Below are 27,965 nucleotides of genomic sequence, written 5' to 3' on the forward strand. Positions count from 1 at the left end.
AAAAGACATAGAGTGGCTGAATAGATTAAAAAAGAAGACTCGACAGGGGTTTCAAGATGGCGGAATAGGAACAGCTCCAGTCTGCAGCTTCCAGCGTGATCCATGCAGAAGACGGGTGATTTCTGCGTTTCCAATTGAGGTACCTGGTTCATCTCAATGGGACAGGTTAGACAGTGGGTGCAGCCCATGGAGGGCAAGCCGAAGCAGGGTGGGGTGTCACCTTACCTGGGAAGCGCCAGGGGTCAGGGGATTTCCCTTTCCTAGCCAAGGGAAACTGTGACAGACTACCTGGGAAAATGGGACACTCCCCACCCAAATACTGCGCTTTTCCCAAGGTCTTAGCAACCGGCAGACTAGGTGATTCTCTCCTGTGCCTGGCTCGGTAGGTCCCACACCCACAGAGCCTTGCTCACTGCTAGTCCAGCAGTCTGAGATAGATCTGCGAGGCAGCAGCATGGCTGGCGGAGGGGCATAAGCCATTGCTGAGGTTTGAGTAGGTAAACAAAGCAGCCCAGAAGCTTGAACTGGGTGGGGCCCACTGCAGCTCAACAAGGCCTACTGCCTCAGTAGTCTCCACCTCTGTGGGCAGGGCATAGCTGAACAAAAGGCAGCTGACAACTTCTGCTGACTTAAAGGACCCTGTCTGACAGCTCTGAAGAGAGCAGTGGTTCTCCCAGCATGGTGTTTGAGCTCTGAGAACAAACAGACTGCCTCCTCAACTGGGTCCCTGATGCCCATGTAGCCTAACTGGGAGATACCTCCCAGTAGGGGCCGACTGACACCTCATATAGGTGGCTGCCGCTCTGGGACAAAGCTTCCAGAGGAAGGATCAGGCAGCAGTATTTGCTGTTCTGCCATATTTGCCATTCTGCAGCCTCCACTGGTGATACCCAGGCAAACAGGGTCTGGAGTGGAACTCCAGCAAACTCCAACAGACATGCAGCTGAGGGACCTGACTGTTAGAAGCAAAACTAACAAACAGAAAGGAATAGCATCAACATCAACACAAAGGTCATCTACACCAAAACCCCATCTGGAGGTCACCAACATCAAAGACTAAAGGTAGATAAAACCACCAAGATGGGGAGAAACCAAAGAAGAAAAGCTGAAAATTCTAAAAATCAGAGCACCTCTTCTCCTCCAAAGGAACACAGCTACTTGCCAGCAACAGAACAAAGCTGGACGGAGAATGACTTTGACAAGTTGACAGAAGTAGGCTTCAGAAGTCGGTAATAACTAACTTCTCTGAGCTAAAGGAGGATGTCTGAACCCATCACAAGGAAGCTAAAAACCTTGAAAAAAGATTAGACGAATGGCTAACTAGAATAAACAGTGTAGAGAAGACCTTAAATGACCTGATGGAACTGAAAACCATGGCACGAGAACTTCGTGACACATGCACAAGCTTCAATAGCTGATTCGATCAAATGGAAGAAAGGGTATCAGTGATTGAAGATCAAATTAATGAAATAAAGTGATAAGAGAAGTTTAGAGAAAAAAGAGTAAAAAGAAACTAACAAAGCCTCCAAGAAATATGGGACTATGCGAAAAGACCAAACCTAGGTTTGACTGGTGTACCTGAAAGTGATGGAGAGAATGGAACCAAGTTGGAAAACACTCTCCAGGCTATTATCCAGGAGAACTTCCCCAACCTAGCAAGGCAGGCCAACATTCAAATTCAGGAAATACAGAGAACAAAAACAAAGATACTCCTCTAGAAGAGCAACCCCAAGACACATAATTGTCAGATTCACCAAAGTTGAAATGAAGGAAAAAATGTTAAGGGCAGCCAGAGAGAAAGGTCGGGTTACCCACAAAGGGAAGCCCATCAGACTAACAGTGGATCTCTCGGCAGAAACCTTACATGCCAGAAGAGAGTGGGGGGCCAATATTCAACATTCTTAAAGAAAAGAATTTTCAACCCAGAATTTCATATCCAGCCAAATTAAGTTTCATGAGTGAAGAAGAAATAAAATCCTTTACAGGTGAGAAAATGCTGAAGGATTACAAGAGTTCCTGAAGGAAGCACTAAACATGGAAAGGAATAACTGGTACCAGCCACTGCAAAAACAGGCCAAATTGTAAAGACCATTGATGCTATGAAGAAACTGCATCAATTAATGGGCAAAATAAACAGCAAATATCATAATGACAGGATCAAATTCACACATAACAATATTAACCTTAAATATAAATGGGCTAAATGCCCCAATTAAAAGACACAGACTGGCAAATTGGATAAAGAGTCAAGACCCATCAGTGTGCAGTATTTGGGAGACCCATCTCATGTACAGACACACATAGGCTCAAAATAAAGGGATGGAGGAAGATCTATCAAGCAAATGGAAAGCAAAACAAAAACAAAAACAAAAACAAAACAAAACAAAAAAGCAGGGGTTGCAATCCTAGTCTCTGAAAAAATAGACTTTAAACCAACAAAAATCAAGAGACAACGAAGGCTATTCATTACATAATGGTAAAGGGATCAATGCAACAAGAAGAGCCAACTATCCTAAATATATATGCACCCAATACAGGAGCACCCAGATTCTTAAAGCAAGTCCTTAGAGACTCAGACTCCCAAACAATAATAATGGGAGACTTTAACACCCAACTGTCAATATTAGACAGATCAATAAGACAGAAGGTTAACAAGGATTTCCAGGATGTGAACTCAGCTCTGCAGCAAGCAGACCTAACAGATGACTTCAGAACTTTCCACCCCAAATCAACAGAATATACATTCTTCTCAGGACCACATGGCCATTATTCTAAAATTGACCACATAATTGGAAGTAAAGCACTCCACAGCAAATGTAAAAGAACAGAAATCACAATAAACTCTCTCTCAGACCACAGTGCAATCAAATTAGAACGCAGGATTAAGAAACTCACTCAAAACTGCACAACTACATGGAAACTGAACAACTTGCTCCTGAATGACTACTGGGTAAATAACGAAATGAAGGCAGAAATAAAGATGTTCTTTGAAACCAATGAGAACAAAGACACAACGTACCAGAATCCCTGGGACACATTTAAAGCAATGTGTAGAAGGGAAATTTATAGCACTCAATGCACACAAGAGAAAGCAGGAAAGATCTAACATCGACACCCTAACATCACAATTAAAAGAACTACAGAAGCGAGAGCAAACAAATTCAAAAGCTAGCAGAAGGCAAGAAATAACTAAGATCAGAGCAGAACTGAAGGAGATAGACACAAAAACCCTCAAAAAAAACTACTGAATCCAGGAGCTGTTTTTTAAAAAGATCAACAAAATTGATAGACTACTAGCAAGACTAATAAAGAAGAAAAGAGAGAAGAATCAAATAGATGCAACAAAAAAATGATAAAGGGGATATCACCACCGACCCCACAGAAATACAAACTACCATCAAAGAATACTATAAACACCTCTACGCAAACAAACTAGAAAATACAGAAGAAATAGATAAATTCCTGGACACATACTTACATTATTACTACCTGGAGACTTTAACACTATACTCTCCCAAGACTAAACCAGGAAGAAGTTGAATCTCTGAATAGACCAATAAAAGGCTCTGAAATTGAGGCAATAGTTAATAGCCTACCAACCAAAAAAAGTCCAGGACCAGATGGATTCACAGCCGAATTCTACCAGAGGTACAAAGATTCTTCTGAAACTATTCCACTCAATAGAAAAAGAGGGAATCCTCCCTAACTCATTTTATGAGGCCAACATCGTCCTGATACCAAAGCCTGGCAGAGACACAACCAGATAATTTTAGACCAATATCCCTGATGAACATCAATGCAAAAATCCTCAATAAAATACTGGCAAACCAAATCCAGCAGCACATCCAAAAGCTTATCCACCATGATCAAGTGGGCTTCATCCCTGGGAGGCAAGGCTGGTTCAACACACACAAATCAATAAACGTAAGCCATCACATAAACAGAACCAATGACAAAAGCCACATAATTATCTCAATAGATGCAGAAAAGGCCTTCGACAAAATGCAACAGCCCTTCATGCTAAAAACTCTCAATAAACTAGGTATTGATGGAACATAAATCAAAATAATAAGAGCTATTTATGACAAACCCACAGCCAGTATCATACTGAATGGGCAAAAACTGGAAGCATTCCCTTTGAAAACCTGCACAAGACAAGGATGCCCTCTCTCACCACTCCTATTTAACATAGTGTTGGAAGTTCTGGCCAGGGCAATCAGGCAAGAGAAAGAAATAAAGAGTATTCAATTAGGAAATGAGGAAGTCAAATTGTCCCTGTTTGCAGATGACATGATTGTATATATAGAAAACCCCATCGCCTCGGCCCAAAATCTCCTTAAGCTGATAAGCAACTTCAGCAAAGTCTCAGGATACAAAATCCATGCGCAAAAATCACAAGCATTCCTATACACCATTAATAGACATACAGAGAGCCAAATCATGAATGAACTCCCATTCACAATTGCTGCAAAAGAATACCTAGGAATCCAGCTTACAAGGGATGTGAAGGACCTCGTCAAGGAGAACTACAAACCACTGCTCAATGAAATAAAAGAGGACACAAATAAATGGAAGAATATTCCATGCTCATGGATAGGAAGAATCAATATCGTGAAAATGGACATGCTGCCCAAAGTAATTAATAGATTCAATGACTGTCTTCACAGAATTGGAAAAAACTACTTTAAAGTTCATATGGAACCAAAAAAGAGCCCGCATTGCCAAGACAATCCTAAGCCAAAAGAACAAAAGCTGGAGGTATCACGCTACCTGACTTCAAACTATACTACAAGGTTGGGAACAAGCCCCCCAAAATCTGGCCATAAACTGGCCCCAAAACTGGCCATAAACAAAATCTCTGCAGCACTGTGACATGTTCATGATGGCCATAACACACACGCTGGAAGGCTGTGGGTTTACCGGAATGAGATCAAGGAACACCTGGCCCGCCCAGGGCGGAAAACCGCTTAAAGGCATTCTTAAGCCACAAACAATAGCATGAGTGATCTGTGCCTTAAGGACATGTTCCTGCTGCAGTTAACTAGCCCCACCTATTTCCTTAATTCAGCCCATACCTTCCTTTCCCATAAAGGATACTTTTGGTTAATTTAATATCTATAGAAACAATGCTAATGACTGGTTTGCTGTTAATAAATACGTGGGTACATCTCTGTTTGGGGCTTTCAACTCTGAAGGCTGTGAGACCCCTGATTTCCCACTTCACACCTCTATATTTCTGTGTGTGTGTCTTTAATTCCTCTAGCACTGCTGGGTTAGGGTCTCCCCGACCGAGCTGGTCTCGGCACTACAAGGCTACAGTAACCGAAACAGCATGATACTGGTACCAAAACAGAGATATAGACCAATGGAACAGAACAGAGGCCTCAGAAATAACGCCACAAATCTACAACCATCTGATCTTTGACAAACCTGACAAAAACAAGAAATGGGGAAAGGATTCCCTATTTAATAAATGGTGCTGGGAAAACTGGCTAGCCATATGTAGTAAGCTAAAACTGGATCCCTGCCTTATACCTTATACAAAAATTAATTCAAGATGGATTAGACTTAAATGTTAGACCTAAAACCATAGAAACCTTAGAAGAAAACCTAGGCAATACCATTTAGGCCATAGGCATGGGCAAGGACTTCATGACTAAAACAGCAAAAGCAATGGCAACAAAAGCCAAAATAGACAAATGGGATCTAATGAAACTAAAGAGCTTCTGCACAGCAAAAGAAACTACCATCAGAGTGAACAGTTAACCTGCAGAATGGGAGAAAAGTTTTGCAATCTACCATCTGACAAAGGGCTAATATCCAGAATCTATAAAAAACTTAAACAAATTTACAAGAAAAAAACAATTCCATTAAAAGGTGGGCAAAGGATATGAACAGACACTTCTCAAAAGAAGACATTTATGCGGCCAAAAAACATGAAAAAATGCTCATCATCACTGGTCATTAGGGAAATGCAAATCAAAACTACAATGAGATACCATCTCACGCCAGTTAGAATGGCGATCATTAAAAAGTCAGGAAACAACAGGTGCTGGAGAGGATGTGGAGAAATAGGAACACTTTTACACTGTTGGTAGAAGTGTAAATTGGTTCAACCATTGTGGAGGACAGTGTGGTGATTCCTCAAGGATCTAGAACTAGAATTATCATTTGACCCAGCAATCCCATTACTGCGTATATACCCAAAGGATTATAAATCATGCTACCTTAAAGACACATGCACATGTATGTTTATTGCAGCACTATTCACAATGGCAAAGACTTGGAACCAACCCAAATGCCATCAATGATAGAGTGGATTAAGAAAATGTGGCACATATACACCATGGAATACTATGCAGCCATAAAAAAGGATGAGTTCATGTCCTTTGCAGGGACATGGATGAAGCTGGAAACCACCATTCTCAGCAAGCTATCACAAGGACAGAAAACCAAACACTGTATGTTCTCACTCATAGGTGGGAATTGAACAATGAGATCACTTTGACACAGGGCAGGGAACATCACACACTGGGGCATGTCAGGGGCTTGGGGTCTGGCGGAGGGATAGCATTACAAGAAATACCTAATGTAAATGATGAGTTGATGGGTGCAGCAAACCAACATGGCACATGTATACCTATATATCAAACCCGCACGTTGTGCACATGTACCCTAGAACTTAAAGTATAATCAAAAAAAAAAAAAAAAAAAAAGAAGACTCAATGAACAGTTGCCTTCAAGAAACAGACTTCACCTATAGAGACACACACAGGCCAAAAATAAACGGATGAATAAAGATATTCTATGCCAACAGAAACCAAAAAAGAGCAGAAGTAGCTATGCTTACATGAGACAAGAACTATAAAAAGATACAAATAAGGTCAAGAGATCAATTCAGCAAGAGGATATAACAGTTATAAATATATATGCATCCAATACTGGAGTACCCATATATGTACAGGAAATATTATTAGAGCCAAAGTGAGAGATAGCCCCCAATATAATAATACCTGGAGACTTTAACACTATACTCTCAGCATTGAACAGATCATCCAGACAGAAAATCGACATAGAAACATCAAACTTAGCTGACTCTAGAAGCACTGCCTAGGGGTCATCACAGCTCTGCAAGGAGCAGCAAAAGAAAAATAAAAAAAAGAAAAGAAACATCAGACTTCATCTGTATTGTAGACCAAATGGACCTAATCGACATCTACAGAACATTTCATCCAACAGTTGTAGAATATGGCTTCTTCTCCTCAGTACATGAATCATTCTCAAGGATAGAACACATGTTACGTCACAAAACCAGTTTTAAAACATTCAAAAAACCGGAAATTATACCAAGTTTCTTCTCTGACCACAATGGAATAAAACTAGACATCAATAACAAGAGGAATTTTTGGAAACTATACAAACAGATGGAAATTAAACAATACGCTTCTAAATAAACAGTGGGTCAATGAAGAAATTAAGAAAGAAATTGAAAAAATTTTGAAACAAATGATAATGGAAACACAATATACCAATACCTCAGGGATATAGCAAAGTAGTACTAAGATGGAAGCTTATTGGTCGTTACATCAAAAAAAGAGGAAAAACTTCAAGTAAACAATCTAATAATGCATCTTAAAGAACTATACAAGCAAGAGCAAAGTAAGCCCAAAAGTAGTAGAAGAAAATAAGTAATAAAGATGAGTGCAGAAATAAATAAAATAGAAACAAAGAATACAAAAGATCAATGAAATCAAAAGATGGCTCTTTGAAAAGATGAATGAAATCAACAAACCTTTATCCAGACTAAGAAAAAGAGAGAAGACCCAAGCAAACAAAATCAGAGATGAAAAAGAGGGAATTATAATACAACTGATACTACAGAAATTAAAAAGATCTTTAGAAGCTACCAAGAGCAGCTGTATTTCAATAGACTGGAAAACTTAGAAGAAACAGATAAATTTCTAGACACATACAACCGTTTGGAGGTTCCTCCAGAAACTAAAAATATAGCTACCATGTGATCCAGCAATACCACTGCTGGGTATATGCCCAAAAGAAAGGAAATCAGTGTATCAAACAGATATCTGTAGTCCCATGTCTACTGCAGCACTATTCATAACAGCCAAGATTTAGAAGCAACCTAAATGTCCATCAACAGTTGAGTGGATAAAGAAAATGTGGGATATATACACAATGGAGTACTATTCAGCCACAAAAAAAGAATGAGATCCTGTCAGTTTCATGTATGGAACTGGAGGTCATTATATTAAGTGATATAAGCCAGGCACAGAAAGACAAATCTCACATGTTCTCACTTATTTGTGGGAGTTAACAATTAAAAAAACTGAACTCATGGTGATAAAAGAGAGCAGAACGGTAGTTACTAGAGGCTGGGAAGGGTGGTGATGGTGGGTGGTGGGGGATGGTTAATGAGTACAAAAATACAGTTAGACAGAATGTATATGATCCAGTATTTGATAGCACAACTAGGTGACTAAAGTCAAGAATAACATATTGTGCATTTAAAAATAACTAAAATAGTAGAATTGGACTGTTTGCAATACAAAGAAAGGATAAATGCTTTAGGTGCCCCATTTACCCTATAGTGATTACTGTGCATGTACGCAATAAATATATACACCTACTATGTACCCACAATAGTTAATAATAAAACATTAAGAAAAAGGAGGAATTGACAGAGAGGAAAGGCAAAGAAGACCCAAAATATACAATGTGGAAATTCCCAAAGACTGAAGAAAAAGAACAGAATACTAGACGCCGGGTATTGGTGGCACATGCCTATAATCCCAGCAGTTTGGAGGCTGAGGCAGGAGGATCACTTGAGGCCATGAGTTCAAGACCAGCCTGGGAAACATAGCAAGCCTCCATTGCTGTTAGAAAAAAGAAAGACAGGGAGAAAGGGAGAAAAGGAGAAAGAGAAAAAGGGCGGGGCAGGGGGAGAGAGAAGGAAGGAAAGAAGGAAAGAAGGAAGGAGAGAAAGAATGGGGGAGGGGAGAAGGAGGGGAGAGGGAGGGGAGACAGAGGGGAGAGGAGGGGAGGGGAGGGAAGAGGGAGGGGAGAGGAGGGGGAGGAGGGGAGGGGGAGAGGAGGGGGAGGAGGGGAGAGGGAGGGGAGGGGAGGGGAGGGGAGAATGCAGGCAATAATTCAAGAGTACTTTCCTAAAATTGAGAGGATGAAAAAAGACTCCTAAAACCCAGAAAGGAAAAAAAAGACTGGAAGCTACATATTAAAAAGATACACTATGATGAGGACTTACAAAACTGATGAAAAAATTAAAGAACAATGGAGATATTTCAAACTTGTGGACAGGAAGCTTCAATATCATTAAGATGTCAGTTTTTTTCCAACTTGATCTTTGGATTTAATATAATCCCAGCCAACCCAGCAAGCTCTTTTGTGGATACAAACATAATAACTCTAAAGTTTATATAGATATCCAAAAGACCCAGAATAGCCAATAAATAATTGAAGGAGAACAAAGTTGGGGGACTGACACTATGTGGCTTCAAGAAACACTATAAAGCTACAGTAATCAGGATATCGGGGCACTGGCAAAAGAACAGAAAAAAAGTTGAACGGAATAGATAGTTCAGAAATGGCCCTGTACAAATAGAGTCAACTGATCTTTGGCAAAGGAGCAAAGATAATTCATCGAAGAAGGAATAGTTTTTACAATAAGTGGTGCTAAAAAAAATGCTGTACATCTACTTATGAAAAAAATGTATCTAGACACAGACCTTATAACTCTTCAAAAATATTTACTCCAAAATAAATCACACAACTAAATGTAAAATGCAAAACTAGGCCGGTTGCGGTGGCTCACACCAGTAATCCCAGCACGTTGGGAGGCCGAAGTGGACGGTTCACTTGACCTCAGAAGTTTGAGACCAGCCTAGGCAACATGGCAAAACCCCATCTCTACAAAAAACACAAAAATTAGCCAGGCACAATGGAAAAAAAGGATGCACACTGGTGGTCCTAGATACTTGGGGGTTTGAGGTGGGAGGATCACATGGGCAAGCCCTGTCTCTACTAAAAATACAAAAATTAGCCAGGCATGGTGGTGCATACCTGTAGTCCTAGCTATTCAGGAGGTTAAGGTGGAAGGATCACCTGGGCCCAGGGAGGTTGAGGCTGCAGTGAGCCATGTTGCAACACTGCACTCCAGCCTGGGCAACAGAGTGAGACCCCAACTAAAAAAAAAAAAAGAAAAAAAAAAAAAAAAAGACAATGTCAAGAGAACATGAACACAAGCCACAGACTAGGAGAAAAATACAGGTTGACTATCTCTAATCCAAAATGCTCCAAAATATGAACCTTTGGAACATTGTTATGATGCCCAAAGGAATGTTCATTGGAGCATTTCAGATTTTGGATTTTTGGATTAGAGATACTCAACTGCTATAATGCAAATAGTCCAAAATCTGATAAAAACCCAATCCAAAACAGTTCTGATCCCAAGCATTTCAGAGAAGAGATACTCAATCCGTATTTGCAAAAGACATACTTGATAAAGGACCATTAACCAAAATATACAAAGAATTCTTAAACTCAACAATAAGAAAATAAAGTACCCAATTTAAGAATGGGTGAAAGATCTCAACAGGCAACTCACTAAGGTATACAGGTGGCAAAGCAGTATATAGTAGGAAGCATATGAAAAGAGGTTCAACATCATATGTCATTTGGAGATTGCAAATAACAACAACAAGAAGATACCACTACACAGCAATTAAAATAACTAAAATCCAAAACACTGATAAAACCAAATGCTGGAGAGGACGTGGAGTAACAGGAACTCTCATTCATTCACTGCAAAATGGTACAGATACTTTGGGAGACTGGTGGTTTCTTACAAAACTAAATGTACTCTTACTAGACAATCCAGCAACTGTATTCCTCTGTATTCACCCAAATGAACTGAAAACTTATGTCCACACAAAAACCTGCTTATAGATGTTTATATCATCTTTATTCATAATTGCTATCACTTGGAAGCAATCACGATGTCTTTCAGTACATCTTGAAAGTGAATAAATAAACTGTAGCATATCCATACAATGTAATATTATGCGCTAAAAAGTAATGAGTTATTGAGACACAAAAAGATTACAGAGGAACCTTAAGTGTATATTACTAAGTGAAACCATCCAATCTGAAAAGAGTACATACTGTATGAGTCCATTTAGATGACAGTCTGGAAAAGACAAAACTATGGAGATAGTAAAATAATCAGTGGTTGCCAGGGTTTGGAAGAAAGGGAGATATAATATAAGCAGAGGCCAGGCGCAGTGGCTCAAGCCTGTAATCTCAGCACTTTGGGAGGCTGAGGTGGGCGGATCACGAGGTCAGGAGATTGAGACCATTCTGGCTAACATGGTGAAACCCCGTCTCTACTAAAAATATAAAAAAAAAATTAGCCGGGCGTGGTGGCGGATGCCTGTAGTCCCAGTTACTTGGGAGGCTGAGGCAGGAGAATGGCATGAACCCGGGAGGCGGAGCTTGCAGTGAGCAGAGATCACGCCACTGCACTCCAGCCTGGGTGACAGAGTGAGACTACATCTCAAAAAAAAATTATATATATATAATTATATATATATATAATTTTTATATATATTTTATATATATATATAAGCAGAGCACAGGGGATTCTTGGGGCAGCAAATTATTGTGTAATAATGGTGGTTACATAGCATTCTACATTTGTCAAAACCCAGAAAAATTAAAGCACCAAGAGTAAATTTTAACATAAACTATACACTTTGGTGATAATGATGTGTCAATATTGGTCTATTGATTAAAACAAATGTACCTCTCTAGTGTGGGCTATTGATGGTGGGGGGGAGGCTGTGTGTGTACAGGGGAAGGGCATATACAGGAACTCTCCGTACTTTTCACTCAATTTTGCTATGTGTATTAGTCCGTTTTCATGCTGTTGATAAAGACATGCCTGAGGCTGGGAAATTTATAAAAGAAAGAGGTACAACTGAACTCACAGTTCCACGTGGCTAGGGAGGCCTCTCAATCATGGCAGAAGGCAAGGAGGGGCAAGTCACATCTTACATGGATGGTGGCAGGCAAAAAAAAAAAAAAAGAGAGCTTGTGCACAGAACCTCTCATTTTTAAAAAACCATCAGATCTCACTGAGATCCATTCACTATCATGAGAATAGCATGGGAAAGACCTGCCCCCCTAATTCAGGCATCTCCCACCAGGTTCCTCTCACAACACATGGGAATCATGGGAGCTACAAGATGAGATTTGGATGGGAATAAAGAGCCAAATCATATCACTATGAATCCAAAACTCCTCTAAGAAAAGGTCTGTTAAACAAAAAAAAAAAAAAAAAAAAAAAGACACACTATGTACTGTACTAGAAAAATAAACTCAATGCCAAAATATATTTTAAGAAAATGACTGGACTTTAAGTAAAAAGAAGATACACTTTGAGCATTCAAGCAAAAAGATCAAATCACTTATAAGGTAAAGAAAATAAAACTGCCATCAGACTTTCTGCAGCAATGTTTTATGCCAGAACATAATTAAATTATATATTAAAGACAGTCAAGGAAAAACAGTAAGCCAAGGATTTTATGTGTGGCCAAATCAACCCTCACAAATACAGTCATAAGACAAACTGTTATGAAAATGGAAAATCTATGAGTGTAGTGTTCACACAAGTTCTTCCTAAGGAATCTATTACAAAAAGAGTTTCAAGCAATCAGAATGACTAAAGAGACACTGACATAAGAATTGGAAGACTAAAATAAAGAACACCAAGGATCTTTTATGTTTCTCATTTAATACACAAAACAAGCCTTGATAGTAGTGTTTCCATTCTACACATGGAGGAAATGAATGCCACAGTCAGAGGAACTTATCCATGGTTGCTGAGCAAGTAATGAAGCCAGGATTGGAAACAAAGCCCATTCTCTTTCCACCACATGAAGCTACCCCCACATACACGAGCTAAACCCTTGTCTCTGCATATACTAGAATAGCATATTGCCTGAAATTTCATTCTCCCCATTATCTACTTAATGATTTATTTGAAAAAAAAAATCTTTGATACACCCAAAAATCACTTACTCCCTGTGGCTTTCCCTTATCCAAAAGGGCCATGTATATTGTCATCAATAAAATCGTATGGTACTGACAAAGAAAAGCCACCTCATCTGTGGCCCCAAAATCGCTTATTGTCTTGTGGCTTTCCCTTACCCAAAAGGGCCATATGTATTATCATTAATAAAGGCATATAGTACTGATAAAGTAAAGCCACTTCAGCTGTGGCCCCAGAGCATTTCACATACAACATCTGTAACACAGATTTTGCCACATGTGCTTTCGATGATGGTAAAAACTGTCACTTCTGTGGCTTAAAATCCCAATACAGAGCATATTCTTCCCAGTAAATGTATTTGGGAGAAAAAGAAGAGGGCAGATAACAAGTCTGGGATATCTTTCTTGACTATACAAGATAAAGTTAATTACTTAAATATCTCTGCATTAATTCTGAACTTTGTGGGCACTTTTTATTCTTGTCCTTTTCACGCAATGTTATTATTTGTTTTCATTTTTGTCTGTCCTCTGAGAGCAAGAATGATCTTTTTTTCCTTTATAGCTTACCATCTAACATAAAATAGTGAACACAACTAAGAAGTGTTCAAAAAATGGTGATTGAATAAAGAGAAATCATAAAATAAGTTATTTCTCTGTTCCAATTCTGTGCAGATGGACTATGATGAATATGAAGAATAAAAGCCCAATTTTTATGTGGTTTAAGTATTACTGTATACCAAATTGCATATATTTAAGCAACAGAATTTTACATCAGAGGAATCAGAATCTAATATTTTAAAAGTAATAGTGTTAATGAGCATCAGCGTATTATAGAACTTTTAGACTACAAAAAAATCTGAATTTTTTTTCTCATTTTTTTCCAGAGAGTTTTGCACTGCAGGGTAAAATTATTATAATTATTTTTTAAAATGTTAGAGCCTGAAGGCATTTTTGTCTTGAATAAAGCCTGGAACATTTTGAAAACGGGCTCAGAGTAAGTTACTAGTATTTTTAATTACTATTTGGCATACAACTGCACAATTTCCTTATACGAGAATGTGAACAAATTAATTACAAACATACACACTTTTTGCCTTTTTTGCAGATGACTGTATGTATTTCTCAATTCAAATTGTTTTCTCCCTTTAATATTAAAGAAAATAACAGAATTATTAGAGCCTACTTTTGCCACTTCAGTAACACATGTATAGGTTCATTTCACTGGCTAATTCTCAGCATCTGGCTAATTCCATTATTGAACATATCAACAGTGTCATCTCCTAGGTTATTTTTCCACCAGCTCTGGATATGAGGTTCACTCGAAGCTTTTTAAGGGGAGACAGACAACAAGAGTGAGAGAGACAGAGAAGGAAAGAGAGCACAAAAGTGCAACACACATCCCTGCCTAGACACAACTTCTAAAAAGAGGAAAAGTACACTCCACTTCCTCAACATTTAAACAAGCTGTTTAATCTGAAAACACCTGTTTCATACATAGACACTCTTCTTGATGCATAGCTGTAATACCAAAGGCCACAAAACTGATGGATCAGGAATATTTCCTCCTGCCTCATGACAACTCTCCTTCCCCAGTCCTATAATTAATAATGTCTGTCACACCTACTGAAATACCTTTTAGTCAATCTAATTCTTGAATCCATATCAAAACAGATATACTTAATCTCAATGCATTTCTCCTATATCTGTTTTCATGTAAAACATCATTCTGACTTTTCCAACTCCACCCAAAAACACTTCCTCTTCCTTTTAGATCCCATCCAGGTCTATCAGGTCAAAACTCAAGACTACCATTTGGACAGTACCCCTAGAAAATACAATCATTCTCAATCTAATTAAAAAATCATTATAATGGAAAGATAATTAAAAATAATTCACTTAAAATGGAAACATCTTAAAACACATAATTAGATTTTTAATAATATTATTTCTAGTGTAGAAAAACTACTAGTTTCTCCTTACCACTTCTAATAGTTGTATTTTCTAATAGTTCTGTCTGAAGTTGTAGTTCAGCTTCTCCAAGTATCTTTAGAACAGAATCTGTCGGACTTTTCCCCCAGGCTCTTCTTGGAGATCCATTAGGATCTAATTTAATAACTTCTCCTACTGTATGTCCTATAAGAAAAAGATACAAAGAAACAATTTTCAGTAACAGTATAATAATACTGCATGGTAAGGCAGATTTTGGGTCTCTTATCCAGTTGAGTGGTTCATGAGAAAAAAAGGTTATATGACAAAGATTTTCAGGGAAAGAATGATGAATAATGGCGAGAACAGAGGCAAATGAAACTAGCAATAAAAATATATCTATAATTGCCTTTTAGAATATGAATTAAATTCTAGTTTTGGGGAATATAAAAATAGGAAGAAACCATAAATTAATACAGGCTGAGTATCTCTTACCTGAAATGCTTTGGACCAGAAGTGTTTTAAATTCTGAATTTTTTTCAGACTTTGAAATATGTGCATATACATAATGAGATATCTTGTTGATGGGACCAAAGTCTAAACATGAAATTCATTTGTTTGTTTTTTAAGAGATAGAGTCTCACTATGTTGCCCAGGCTAGTCTTGGACTCCTGGGCTCAAGTGATCCTCCCACCTTGGCTTCCCAAAGTGCTGGGATTATAGGTGTGAACCACCATACCTGGCCTCATTTATGTTTTACATCCATCTTATACACATAGACTAGAGGTAATTTTATATAATACTTTAAATAATTTTGTGAATAAAACAAAGTTTGTATACACAGAATCATCAGAAAGCAATAGTGTCACTGAATTGGTCACCCATGTGGGCCCTCTGTGGTTGTCTGGCATCACCATCATTCCTGACTGTGAGTTTATATGCTGCTAATAAGCAATCATTTTCTTACACTTGTTCATACAGAAATACTTCATAGTTAAAAAAATAGAGACATACATTTTGGTGAAAAACTGTGTTTAAGATAACTAAGCAGCACAGTATTAGAATACCTGTGAGCTGTTAAGAAACAGCAGGCTTTTAGTCTCCACCCATGAAACTGGATTTTGATTAAAAGCTTACTCTATACTGTCTTTCATTTTACTGGCAAAAAGAAATATCAGAAGCAGCTGAGGGATCAGAAAGGGATCTGAAGGAATGAGAAGGTATTCTATCATATTGCCTTTTTAAATGGCTGGAGGGTCTTTTTGTCCTTGGGGATGCTAAATAAACCATGTGTTGTGTACCTGCACTTTGATTTTGACACATCACATGGGGTCACATGTGGGGGTGTCACACTGGTACTCAAAAGTTTCAGATTTGGGGGCATTTTGGATTTCAGATTTTGGATTAGGAATGCTCAACTTGTATTATGTTTCTATAAAATCTTTATGTGAAAAATAGAAAAAACTAAGATAAGTGAATAACAATTGGGGGGAATATAAAAATAGAAGAAACAGAAATCAGTATTTCATTTCTATACATTTAACACAAAAAAGAAAACAAATCTTAAAACAAACACACATACGGTTTAAAAAATAGAGAAAAGTATTTCTAAGAAAATTTGTCCTGCTTTATTTATCATAAGTAGGCAAATAACTGCTACTTCCCTATTGACAATAATAATTTGGGGTAAACCATTTTAATAAAATGTATCAAAGCAAAATATAAAAATTACATACTGAAGTTCGAGTATTTAGAATATTTGGTAATAATATATGAAGTATATAGGTACCTAGTAGTAACATACAGAATATAATATTATATATTATGAGGCATAAGGTATATAGACATTCAATGGTAACCTAATACATTTTGATACAGTTAATGTACCAGTTCCATGAAAGTACATGCAAATCAGCAGATAATAATTAGTTTTGTACAGCCAAAATGATTACCAAGAGGAATTTCTTAAAGGATGGTGAAAATAGAGTAGAGAACTCAGATATAGACCCATAACTTACAATCATTGATGTTTGACAAATGTGCCAAAGCAATTGAAAAGGGGGAAAAGTTCTAACAAACAAAACTGGGATAATTAAATGTCCATAAGAGAAACCCTCCTGTCCACCCCTCCACTGGAATTTAACCCCTTCAACGCAGGCAGCGAAAACAGAGGTGGAGTCAATGGTCTCTCTGAGCTGAGGAGGAGGTGGAAGTGGGAGTCTAGGGAGGCCAAAGTGGCTAGTGTTTGCAAGGTAAGAGTACTGAAGAGTAGTAAGTTTCACAGAGAGAGAACTCAGGAAAATTGTAAAAAGCCCCTTTGAGTCTAAGACCTGAGTACTGATCAGCATATCAGTACATAATGTGTAAAGAAATTTTAGAGAAAGTTTAGAGAAAAGACCACTCAAAAGAAGCAGAGGTAACAATACTTCGAGTTCACACAGCGCCAGAAAGAGTTCCTATTCCCATAAGCCAAAAAAAATTGATTTATAATTCACAAGGTACAAGGCAGATTATTCAGAAAGGTTGTTGATGCAGAAAAGGTAAAAGATTAGCCATACGCTAATGCATAGTAATAATAATAAATACTAATAATATAGATTGCTGCTCTGTTCCAGCTAACAAAGCTTAAAAGCAAGACTTGAAAGAGCCAAGCTATGCACAGGTAACTAAATTGTGTCCAAGAATAAAGGTCAAGAATATTTATAGAATATAAAAATACATAGCACAAATATTAAAATTCACAACGTTTGGCCGCCCCCAAAAAATTATCAAGCATGTACAGAAACAGAATATTAACTATAAAAAAAGGAGGAAAAAAATCACTAAATCCAATCCAACCCCATAATTACAGAGATAATGTAACTAGTAGACAATGACATTTATAACTGCATTCCATATGTTCAACAAACTAGAGAGAAGACTGACCATGATAGAGGTAAAGAAAACATTAATAAGATCCATATTGAACCTGTCCAAATGAAGTTCATATAAATGAACCTGTCCATTGAACTCGTCCATTCACACTGGACACAGAAAAACAAAATAGAAGAAATAATGGCCACAAGTTTTTCAAGTTTGATGAAAACTATAAATTCATAAATCCAAGATGCTCAACAAAACCCAAGCAAAAGAAACATGATGAAAGTGACATTAAGGCACATTATAATCAAATTCACTGAAACCAAGTCTACAGGGAAAAATCTGAGAAGGAGTCAGAGAAAAAAGACACAGAGGAATAAAACTAAAAATGAGGGTAACAGAAGACTTCTCATCACAAGTAATGTGCATAAGATGCCAGTGGAGCAGCATCATTAAAGCACCAAAAGAAAAACATTTCAATTTAGAATTCTATGTCTCAGAAAAAATATCTTTGCAAAAGGAAGGCTAAATAAAATAAAAACTTTTACAGATATTTTTATGTCTTTAAAATAAAAACTTTTACAGACATACAAATGTTGAAAGAATCACCAGCAGGACTGTACTACAAAAAATCTCAAAGGGAGTCCTTTAGGCAGAAGAAAAATGATACAAAATAGATACCTTCTACACAAAAGAAATGAAAACGACATGGGTAGACACAAAATAGTTTTTTCTTATTATTTAAATAATTTTAAAGAATAAATGACTATGCTGTATTATGGGATTTATAGCATTAAAAAAATAGCACCAAAGGTTGGGAGGGAACAAATGTAAGTACAGGTGACCCTCGAACAAAGTTTTGAAATGCCGGGTTCACTTATAAACAAATTTTCTTCCATCTCTGCCACCCCTCAGACACCAAGACCAACCCCCCACTTCCTCCTCTTCAGCCTACTCAATGTGAAGATGATGCCGATGAAGGATTTTATGATGATCCATTTCCACTTAATAAATAGTAAATATATTTTCTTGTTCTTATTCCTTTAGTAACATTTTCTTTTCTCTTGCTTCCTTTGTTATAAGAATATAGTGTATAATACATATAACATGTAAAATATGTGTTAATTGGCTTTATGTTATTGATAAGGCTTCTGGTCAACAGTAGGCTATTACTAGTTACATTTTGGGGGAGTTAAGAGTTACACGCGGATTTTTGACTACGGGGGGTTCAATACTGCCTAACCCCCATACTATTCAAGGGTCAACTGTATATTATAATATTCTTATACCATATATGAAGTATAACTCAACTGAAGATAGGCTGTGCTAAGATAATACACTATAAACTCTGAAGTAAACACTGAAATAACAATGAGCTATAGCTAATAATTCAACAACAGAGGTAAATGGAATAATAAAAAATAACTAACTCCAAATAATGCAAAACAGGAGAAAAAAGGAAAGAAAGCATAGATGAGGCAAACAAAAAACAAATAGAAAAATGGTACACAAGCAGTCCCTGACTTATGATGGTTCGACTTACAATTTTACAACTTTACAACGGGTGTATTAGACTGTAATCCCATTGTAAATTGAGGAGCATCTGGATTTAAATCCAATCACATTAATAATCACATTAAATGTAAATGATCTAAACATACCAGTTTATAAGAGTGCATTAAAAAATGAATTTAACAATATGCTGCCCACAAGAAACCCACATTAAATATAAAGACACATATAGATTAAGAGGGAAAAAAGGATAAAGATATACCAGGCTAACGCTGAGCAAAACAAAGTGGGAGTAACTATATCAATATCAAACAAAGAAAACTTTTAATAAAGCAAAGATTTTTTTAAAAGGAAAAGGCTATTAATAATTACAACACAGATGAATCTCAAAAATCATTATGCTTTCAGCCAGAGGTGAGATATTAGGGGAAAAACATCATTATGCTTGAGTGAAAGAAGCCAGACACAAAAGAATACAAACTGTTAAGAGTCTGTTTATATGATATTCTAGAACAGGAACATTTAATCTAAGGTAGAAAAAAAATTCAGAAAAAGTTGCCTCTGGGAGGATAAGACCAGATAATGACTAGGCAGGGGCAAACTTTCTGGGATGATGTTAATGTTCTATATCTTGATGGCTTATTTTGCAGCTCCCAGCATTTGTTAAAACCCAGCAAATATACATTTGCAATGTGTGCATTTCATTGCATGTAAATTTAACATAAAGGAAAAAACAAACATTGAACTCTAATAAATAACTATATGCTGTGAAATACTTAGGGCAAGGTATACCAATGTCTGCAATTTACTCTGAATGGCATGACACAATGACAAACCAATTGATGGTTTTGGTATCAGGATGATGCTGGCCTTATAAAATGAGTTAGGGAGGAGTCCCTCTTTTTCTAATGTTTGGAATAGTTTCAGAAGGAATGGTACCAGCTCCTCTGTACCTCTGGCAGTATTCGGCTGTGAATCCGTCTGGTCCTGGGTTTTTTTTGGTTGGTAGGCTATTAATTACTGCCTGAATTTCAGAACTTGTTATTGGTCTATTTTGAGGGATTCGACTTCTTCCTGGTTTAGTCATGGGAGGGTGTATATGTCCAGGAATGTAACTATTTCTTTGTCTTCTAGATTTACTAGTTTATTTGCATAGGCGTGTTCATAGTATTCTCTGATGGTAGTCTGTATTTCTGTGGGATCAGTGGTGATATCCCCTTTATCATTTTTTATTGTGTCTATTTGATTCTTCTTTTCTTCTTTATTAGTCTGGCTAGCCATCTATCCATTTTGTTAATCTTTTCAAAAAACCAGCTCCTAGATTGATTTTTTTTTGAAGGGCTTTTCAAGTCTCTATCTTCTTTCAGTTCTGCTCTGCTCTTAGTTATTTCTTGTCTTCTGCTAGTTTTTGAATTTGTTTGCTCTTGCTTCTCTAGTTCTTTTAATTGTGATGTTAGTGTGTCAATTTTAGGTCTTTCCCACTTTCTTCTGTGGGCATTCAGTACTATAAATTTCCCTCTAAACACTGCTTTAGCCGTGTCCCAGAGATTCTCATACATTGTGTCTTTGTTCTCATTGGTTTCAAAGAGTATCTTTATTTCTGCCTTCATTTCCCAAGTTAGGAAAAAAAGCACCCAAAAAGATTACAGAGAACACAAGACATGAAATAGTGTCTATTCCTACCAGCCAAACTGGAAAACCTCATCATTCCTTGTGTAGAGCACTCAGAAGTGTCTTATCTCCTAAATGGGGATAATTAGCATTAGACTAAACATGGCTCTGATCTCATCTCACAAATATTAAAAATAAGACATGAATGAATCAAACTGAGCCCAAGTATTAAAACTTAACTGCATTCCAGAATAAATCTCCAGAATAATTACAAAAATACAAAAATACCTAGTACCCAACAAGGTAAAGTGCAAAATGTCCTACATCCAATTAAAAATAGCCAAGCATGCAAAGAAGCAGAAGAATATGACCTGTAACAAGGAGAAAAGGCAATCAATAAAATGGACCCAATAAAATTCTAACATCTGACACAGATGTTAGAATAAGTAAAGACATTAATAAAGTTTTTACAACTGTATTCCATATGATCAAAAAAGTTAAGCAGAGACATGGCAGATAGAAAAACAACTCCTTAAACTTCTGGAGGTGAAAACTACAGTATCTGAGATGAAAAGTACATTGAATAGGATTAACAGCAGATTGGATATGGCAGGAAAAAAAGACTATCATCTGTTAAAGATAGAGTAATAGAAACTATCCACAATGAAAAACAACAAGAATCTAAAAAAATAAAATGAAAAGAGCACCACTGAGGTATGAGACAAAAAGTGAAACTGGAGTCCCTAAAGGACAGAAGGAGGAGGCATGGAAAAAATATTAGAAGAAATGATGGCTGAAAGTATTCCAAATGTGTCAACCATAAACCCAAATATACAAGAAGCTCAATGAATCCCAAGGACGGAAGCATGAAGAAAACTATACCAAGGCATTTTACAATCATATTGCTCAAAACCAGTGATAAAGACAAATCATAAAAGCAGTCAGATAGTGTCCCCACCCAAATCTCATCTCGAATTATAATCCTGTGTTGAGGGAGATAGGTGATTGGATCTTGGGGGCTCTTCCAAGACTGATTTATGGTCTCTTATGTATTCCTGCAGTAGTCTATGATTATTCCTAGCATATTATTTATCAACTACAATTATCTCTTTACTTGCCTGCCTTTCCACTAGACCTTAAGCTCCTTAAGGGGAGGGACTACATTCTAAACATTATTATATTTCCATTGCTTCAGAGTGTATTGCATATGGTAGGTATCCAATAAAGAATTGTTGAATAAATAAGCAAAGTAAATGCTATCAAGTCTTTGGGCTTTTTTCCAGTGCAAGAAAAAAATTCAACAAAAACAGTCTGTGAAAAAAATTACTTAAAATCAGATTTGTTGATGGTCAGACTTGTCCTTCTAGAATGTAAGCTCCACAAGAGCACGTTTCTGTTTTGTTTCTATATCTCCAATGCCTAGAATAATGTAAGAAAATATAGATTCTTAGTAATTATCACTGAATAAATAAATCATTAAGTCAGATTTTCTCAATACTCTCACTAAATGCCTAAGAGATGTTTCTGAGACACTACTCTGGTTCTCATCAATAATTATTTGTAGTAACAGATTAATTTAACATGGTATACAGAGTTAAAGTAATACAATTTAAATATGTATCATTAGTTCCCTCTTTCACACTATACACTTTTGTAATAAAAATCCTTGCCATTAAGGCTGATTAGTTTGATAAGTTTTCTCTGTTCTTCACATCTCCCTGTGAGAGGGAGGCACTTCTACTTGCCCAAAAGGAAAATATATAGAATTCTTTCAGCTTCTCTCAGTTCTTCTAAGTGTTCATTTTTTTTCAGAGTGGTTAGTCTACAAGTTTATATATGTACTAGACCTAAATAGGATATTAATATACTTCTGTACATACTTTCAGTTGTAGAGAAGGATGTATCTAGTGTTAACTCATCCAGAGGAATCACAAGTTGACCTCCTGTCTCCCACTTCTTGCGGTCAGATGAAACTGATTTTTCTTTTTCATGCTCTTTGGCATCTTCAAGAATATTTATCTCACAAGTATCAGAGAGATGCTGCTTTCCTTTTTCATCTTCTTGAGCTTTAAGATTTTCATTTAATCTACGAAGTATTTCTCGCTTACTCTGAAAGTTATAACATTGTATATTTTAATATTTTAATAGGTATATTATTAAGTAAAATGACTGATAAATGTCGAAAATTATACTTACTGAAATAGCATTGTTGGTCTTTTGCATTTCTTCTGAAATTTCCCGGATATCAGTTAAACTACTGTCCTTTAAATGCAGATAGATACAGAGGAAGCAACAATTTAATTTTTTTAAATCTACCTTGAAAAATATGATATCCTTGTTACTTTTTGCTTTTCATTACTTTGTTCCTTGTAAATTTTTTATTCCTATAAAATGTTAACAAAGCTTCATTATCAGCAATGATTAACCTTTAAATATTATTAATTAGACAACATAGAGAGGGGCCAATTCTCAATTATTTGTCATATTTTTGGATTACTGCTTACATAATTAAGTATATCCTCTGACCGTTTGGCACTTGATTTTTTGGTAATTTAAGTCAGTGGTAGAATTAAGAGGAAAATTCATATACTCTCTTAATTATAACTAGAAAAAGTTTTGATAGATGAAGTAATTCAAAATAGGCTGTGTAATTTTAAAACTGTCTTTATGTTTCATGTATATAAATCCTTGTTAAGCCATAGTACTAAATGTAATTGAGAAGTGGCTTTCCTCCCTAAACAAAGAGTGTAACAAAAATTAGTTCTGAGTCATTTGTACTACAAATGACATAAATTTAATATCCTAATTAGCATTGTCAAAGCAATCTAGACTATTTAAAATAAAAAAATATACGAAAAGAAGAAATTAGCAGTTACGAAAGCTATGAAAGCAAAGGCATATAGAAGGTTCAAAGTAAGAGCAATTTCAAAGTTTTAAGTAAGTGACATTTACCAACACAACACAGAAAGAAAACCATTCAGTTATATGGATTACCTCAAATTTTGTAATACTTAAAAAAAATAAAAAATTTGGCGGTCAGTTTCAAAGTAATATATGAAGCAATGAGACAAAGAACATTTTACCCAGTAAAGTAGTCAGGAATTAGCAGTCCTACAACCAGAGAGATGAACAGCTATTGAGATGTGAGACTGGGTATCAAGAAGGGACCACACAGTGGTATCTAAAGTTGGAGTAACAACGTAGCACGTGCAAAGTCGTTATCAGAAAGAAAAAGTCACTAAGCCTACTTGAAGAACAATCATTTCTTACATGAAGTTCTTGAGAATGATCAAGAAACTTATATTTTCCTACTTAGTCTTACTTTCAAAATCAACCCAAAGGCTGCTAAAAAAAAAACAACTAGTGTACCAATTTTGTTTGCAAATATTTACTGAAACTCAACAAATAAAAGGCACAGACATCCATTACCAGGAAAGAGGAAAATGAAGTTACTATGTTTTCTGATTCATTAGACTTTTCTCCTTCTGTCTGTTGAATTCTAGGCAGCAGCCCCACACTATGAGCCCATTTCTCTTAACGCCTGAACAGAGTCTTCACATTTCAGACAGATACCTGAAATATACTTCTAAGTTTAAGCTTTTCATTTGTCTGTTTCTGTTTTACTATCTGTATGGCATGACAGAGATTCAAAAGTAGAAGGTAAAAGGAATAACTGATGAATTAATTGTAGTTATACTGAGTCCTCTAACATTTGCTATGTCACAAAATTTGAATAAATGTAAACATGTGTTGGACTTAATTTCTAGAGCTACTTTAGTACTGAAGAGACATTATTTTTTTAAAAGGGAACATTTGTTAATCATGAGGGTTGGGTAGAAAAATGTTTGTAATGTTATTTTCAGTACATTTCTATGTATATTTTATTTTTTCAATATTCTTTTAAAGTGATATAAGAGTTATTGTAATATATTTTCATCTACCAGGTGGTCTTAGATATAAAACGTATGAACAATGAGGCTCCAGTATTCTGAGTAAACTAAAATCTCTTAAAAAGTAATTTTTTTCCCTAGTAAAACCTGAAAGGGACAATAAGGATTAGTGATTTCATTAAATTTAACTTCCTTTTAAATAATCTTTTGACTTTGAGGAGTTCTGAATCTTAGGAAACTTACCACGCCAACTTCTTTCAAAGCTGAAGTCACAGAAATAACCGATCTCATCTGTTGCTTTGATGGAGAGCCACCTGTTTCATGCTGTCCCAAAGGTGGAGAAACATCAGAACTCTTAACTCCCTTAGCCACCAACTATAAAAAAGAATTTTATTAAATACATTAGGGATTTTATATGTGCATGAAGAAATAAAATGGTACATATCAGATAACTATTTATCCACTCTATCCACAAGTAATTTTTTCATTCCTGAATTATCTGTTGAGCAAGGCATTATGATGCTACATGCTGGGGATAGAGCAGTGACTAGCGAAAAAACCTCTGGTCTCAGATGTGAACACAGTCATGTCACATAGTCCTAAATAACCCGCTTTCATTGCCTTATCAATGTTTCATAAAATGATCCTGAAAAACTGTCTTTTAAAGATTCAAGTGTAAGATTTTTGTTAATCTTACACCCTAGAACTTAAAGTATATTAATAATAAAAAAAAAGAAATGCTTTTGTAATTTCTGCAGGTTTGGGTACAATCTTCTCAAAGTTCAAATGTCAATTACTCAACATAAAAGCCCTCATAAAAATGCCAACATAAATGAGAATGGCAGGAGAAACAGATTCAGGTAGTACTTACTTCTTTTACAAAGTAATTTTTTTAAAAAAAATTTACTTCACTGAAAATATGTTGTATTAACACATGTGCTTGTTTTTATCTTGCCATTTAAACTCTAACAAAGCAAGATTCTGAACCCTTAATTAATACAAGGAAATGACATTAATGGGTATGACAATAGTAACACAGCAGGAAGTTTACTCTCTACTCCCTATTCCTAGTCTTCCTCAATCTAGGAAACGAGAGTTTCTGCGGAGTATACATTTCAAACACAATATTTATTGAGTATCTTCTAAAAATAAAGTAATCATACAATCTTAATATTTAGGCTTCTAGACCTTCACTTCATATCAATATAGGCGTACCTCTGAGATATTGTGCACTTGGTTCCAGACCGCTGCAATAACGGTAATATTGCAATAAAGTGAGTCACACAAATTCTGGGGTTTCTCAGTGCATATAAAATTTATGTTTACAATATTCTGCAGCCTATTAAGTGTGCAACAGCATTATGTCTAAAAAACGATGTACATACCTTAATAAACACCTCATTCCTAAAAAAAAATGCTAATGATTCTTCTGAGCTTTCAATAAATTGTAATCATTTTGCTGGTGGAGGGGCTTGCCTTGATACTGATGGCTACTGACTGATCAGGGTGGTGACTGCTAGATGTTGGAGTGGCTGTGACAATTTCTTAAAATAAGACAAAAATGAAGTTTGCTGCATCCATTGACTCTTTCATGAAAATATTCTTTTGATTTTGTAAAAATATTTTTAAAATCCTTTATTATTTAAATAAAGATTGAGGTCTCACTATATTGCCTAGGCTGGTCTTGAACTCCTGGCTTCAATGATTGTCCTGACTCAGCCTCACAAAGTGCTGGGATTACAAGCATAAGCCACCATGCCTAGCCCATGAAAATATTTATCTGCAGCATGTGATGCTGTTGCATTTTACCCATAGTAGAAGTTCTTTCAAAACCGGAGTCAGTCCTCTCAAACCCTGCTATTGCTTTATCGACTAAGTCTACAAAATATTCTAAATTCCTTGTCATTTCAACAATGTTCAAAATAGCTTCCACCTCAAGAAACCACTTTCTTTGCTCCTCCATAAGAAGCAACTCCTCATCCATTCAAGTTTATTATGAGATTGTAGCCATTCAGCCGTATCTTCAGACTCCCCTTGTCATTCCACTTCTCTTGCTATTTCTACCACATCTACAGTGACTTCCTCCACTGAAATCTTGAACCTTTCAAAGTCATCCATGAAGAATGTAGTCAACTTCTTCCAAAAACTGTTAATGTTGGCATTAACATTAACATGACATTAACTCCTTCCAAGAATAAAAAAGTTCTGAATGGCATCTAGAATGACGAATGATGAATACTTTTTAGAAGGCTTTCAATTTACTTTGCCCAGATCCATTAGAAGAATCATTATCTATGGCAGCTACAGCCTTAAAAATTTTCTTAAATAAGAAGACTTGAAAGTCAAAACGACTTCTTGATACATTGGCTGCAGAATGGATGTTGTGTTAGCAGGCATGAAAACAACATGAATCTCTTTGTATAATACATCTCCATCAGAGCTCTTGGGTAACTAGGTGCATTGTCAATGAGTAGTAATATTTGAAAGAATTTTTTTTTTTTTTTCTGACCAGTAGGTCTCAACAATGGGCTTAAAATATTCACAGTAAACCATGCTGTAAACAGATGTGCAGTCATCCAGGCTTTGTTGTTCCATTTATAGAACACAAATAGAATAGATTTAGTACAATTCTTAAGGGTCCTAGGAGTTTCAGAATGGCAAATGAGCACTGGCTTCAACTTGAAGTCACCAGCTGCATTAGCTCCTGATAAGAGAGTCAGCCAGTCTTTTGAAGCTTTGAAGTGAGGTACTGACTTCTCTTTAGCTATGAGAGTACTAGATGGCATCTTCTTCCAATAGAAGGCTGTTTTGTCTACACTGAAAATCTGTTTAGTATTACCACTTTTATCAATGATCTTGGCTACATCTCCTGGATAATGTACTGCAGTTTCTACATCAGCACTTACTGTTTTACCTTCCACTTTTATGTTATGAAGGTGGCTTCTTTCCTTAAACCTTATGAACCAACCTCTGCTAGCCTACAATTTTTCTTCTGTGGCTTCTTTATCTCTCCCAGTCTTCATGGAATTGAGGAGAGTTAGGGCCTTGCTCTGGATTAGGCTTTGGCCAAAGAGAATGTTGTGGCTG

At 36.4% G+C, this 27,965-nt stretch overlaps 1 protein-coding gene across 5 annotated transcripts in view; it reads right to left on the reverse strand.

Annotated features, from left to right (window-relative positions):
- NEK1 (NIMA related kinase 1) overlaps positions 1-27,965 on the reverse strand; it is a 194,621-nt gene that overhangs the window by 52,561 nt on the left and 114,095 nt on the right. For all 5 annotated transcript variants that reach the window (XM_025384760.1, XM_025384758.1, XM_025384756.1 and 2 more), the window contains 4 exons: positions 25,122-25,253; positions 23,185-23,250; positions 22,869-23,097; positions 15,061-15,213 (listed from right to left, as the gene is read on the reverse strand). In XM_025384760.1, coding sequence (XP_025240545.1) covers positions 15,061-15,213; positions 22,869-23,097; positions 23,185-23,250; positions 25,122-25,253 — 580 coding nt within the window. The remainder of the gene's footprint in view (positions 1-15,060; positions 15,214-22,868; positions 23,098-23,184; positions 23,251-25,121; positions 25,254-27,965) is intronic.

This window comes from Theropithecus gelada, chromosome 5 (assembly GCF_003255815.1).
Source record: "Theropithecus gelada isolate Dixy chromosome 5, Tgel_1.0, whole genome shotgun sequence".
NCBI lineage: Eukaryota > Metazoa > Chordata > Mammalia > Primates > Cercopithecidae > Theropithecus > Theropithecus gelada.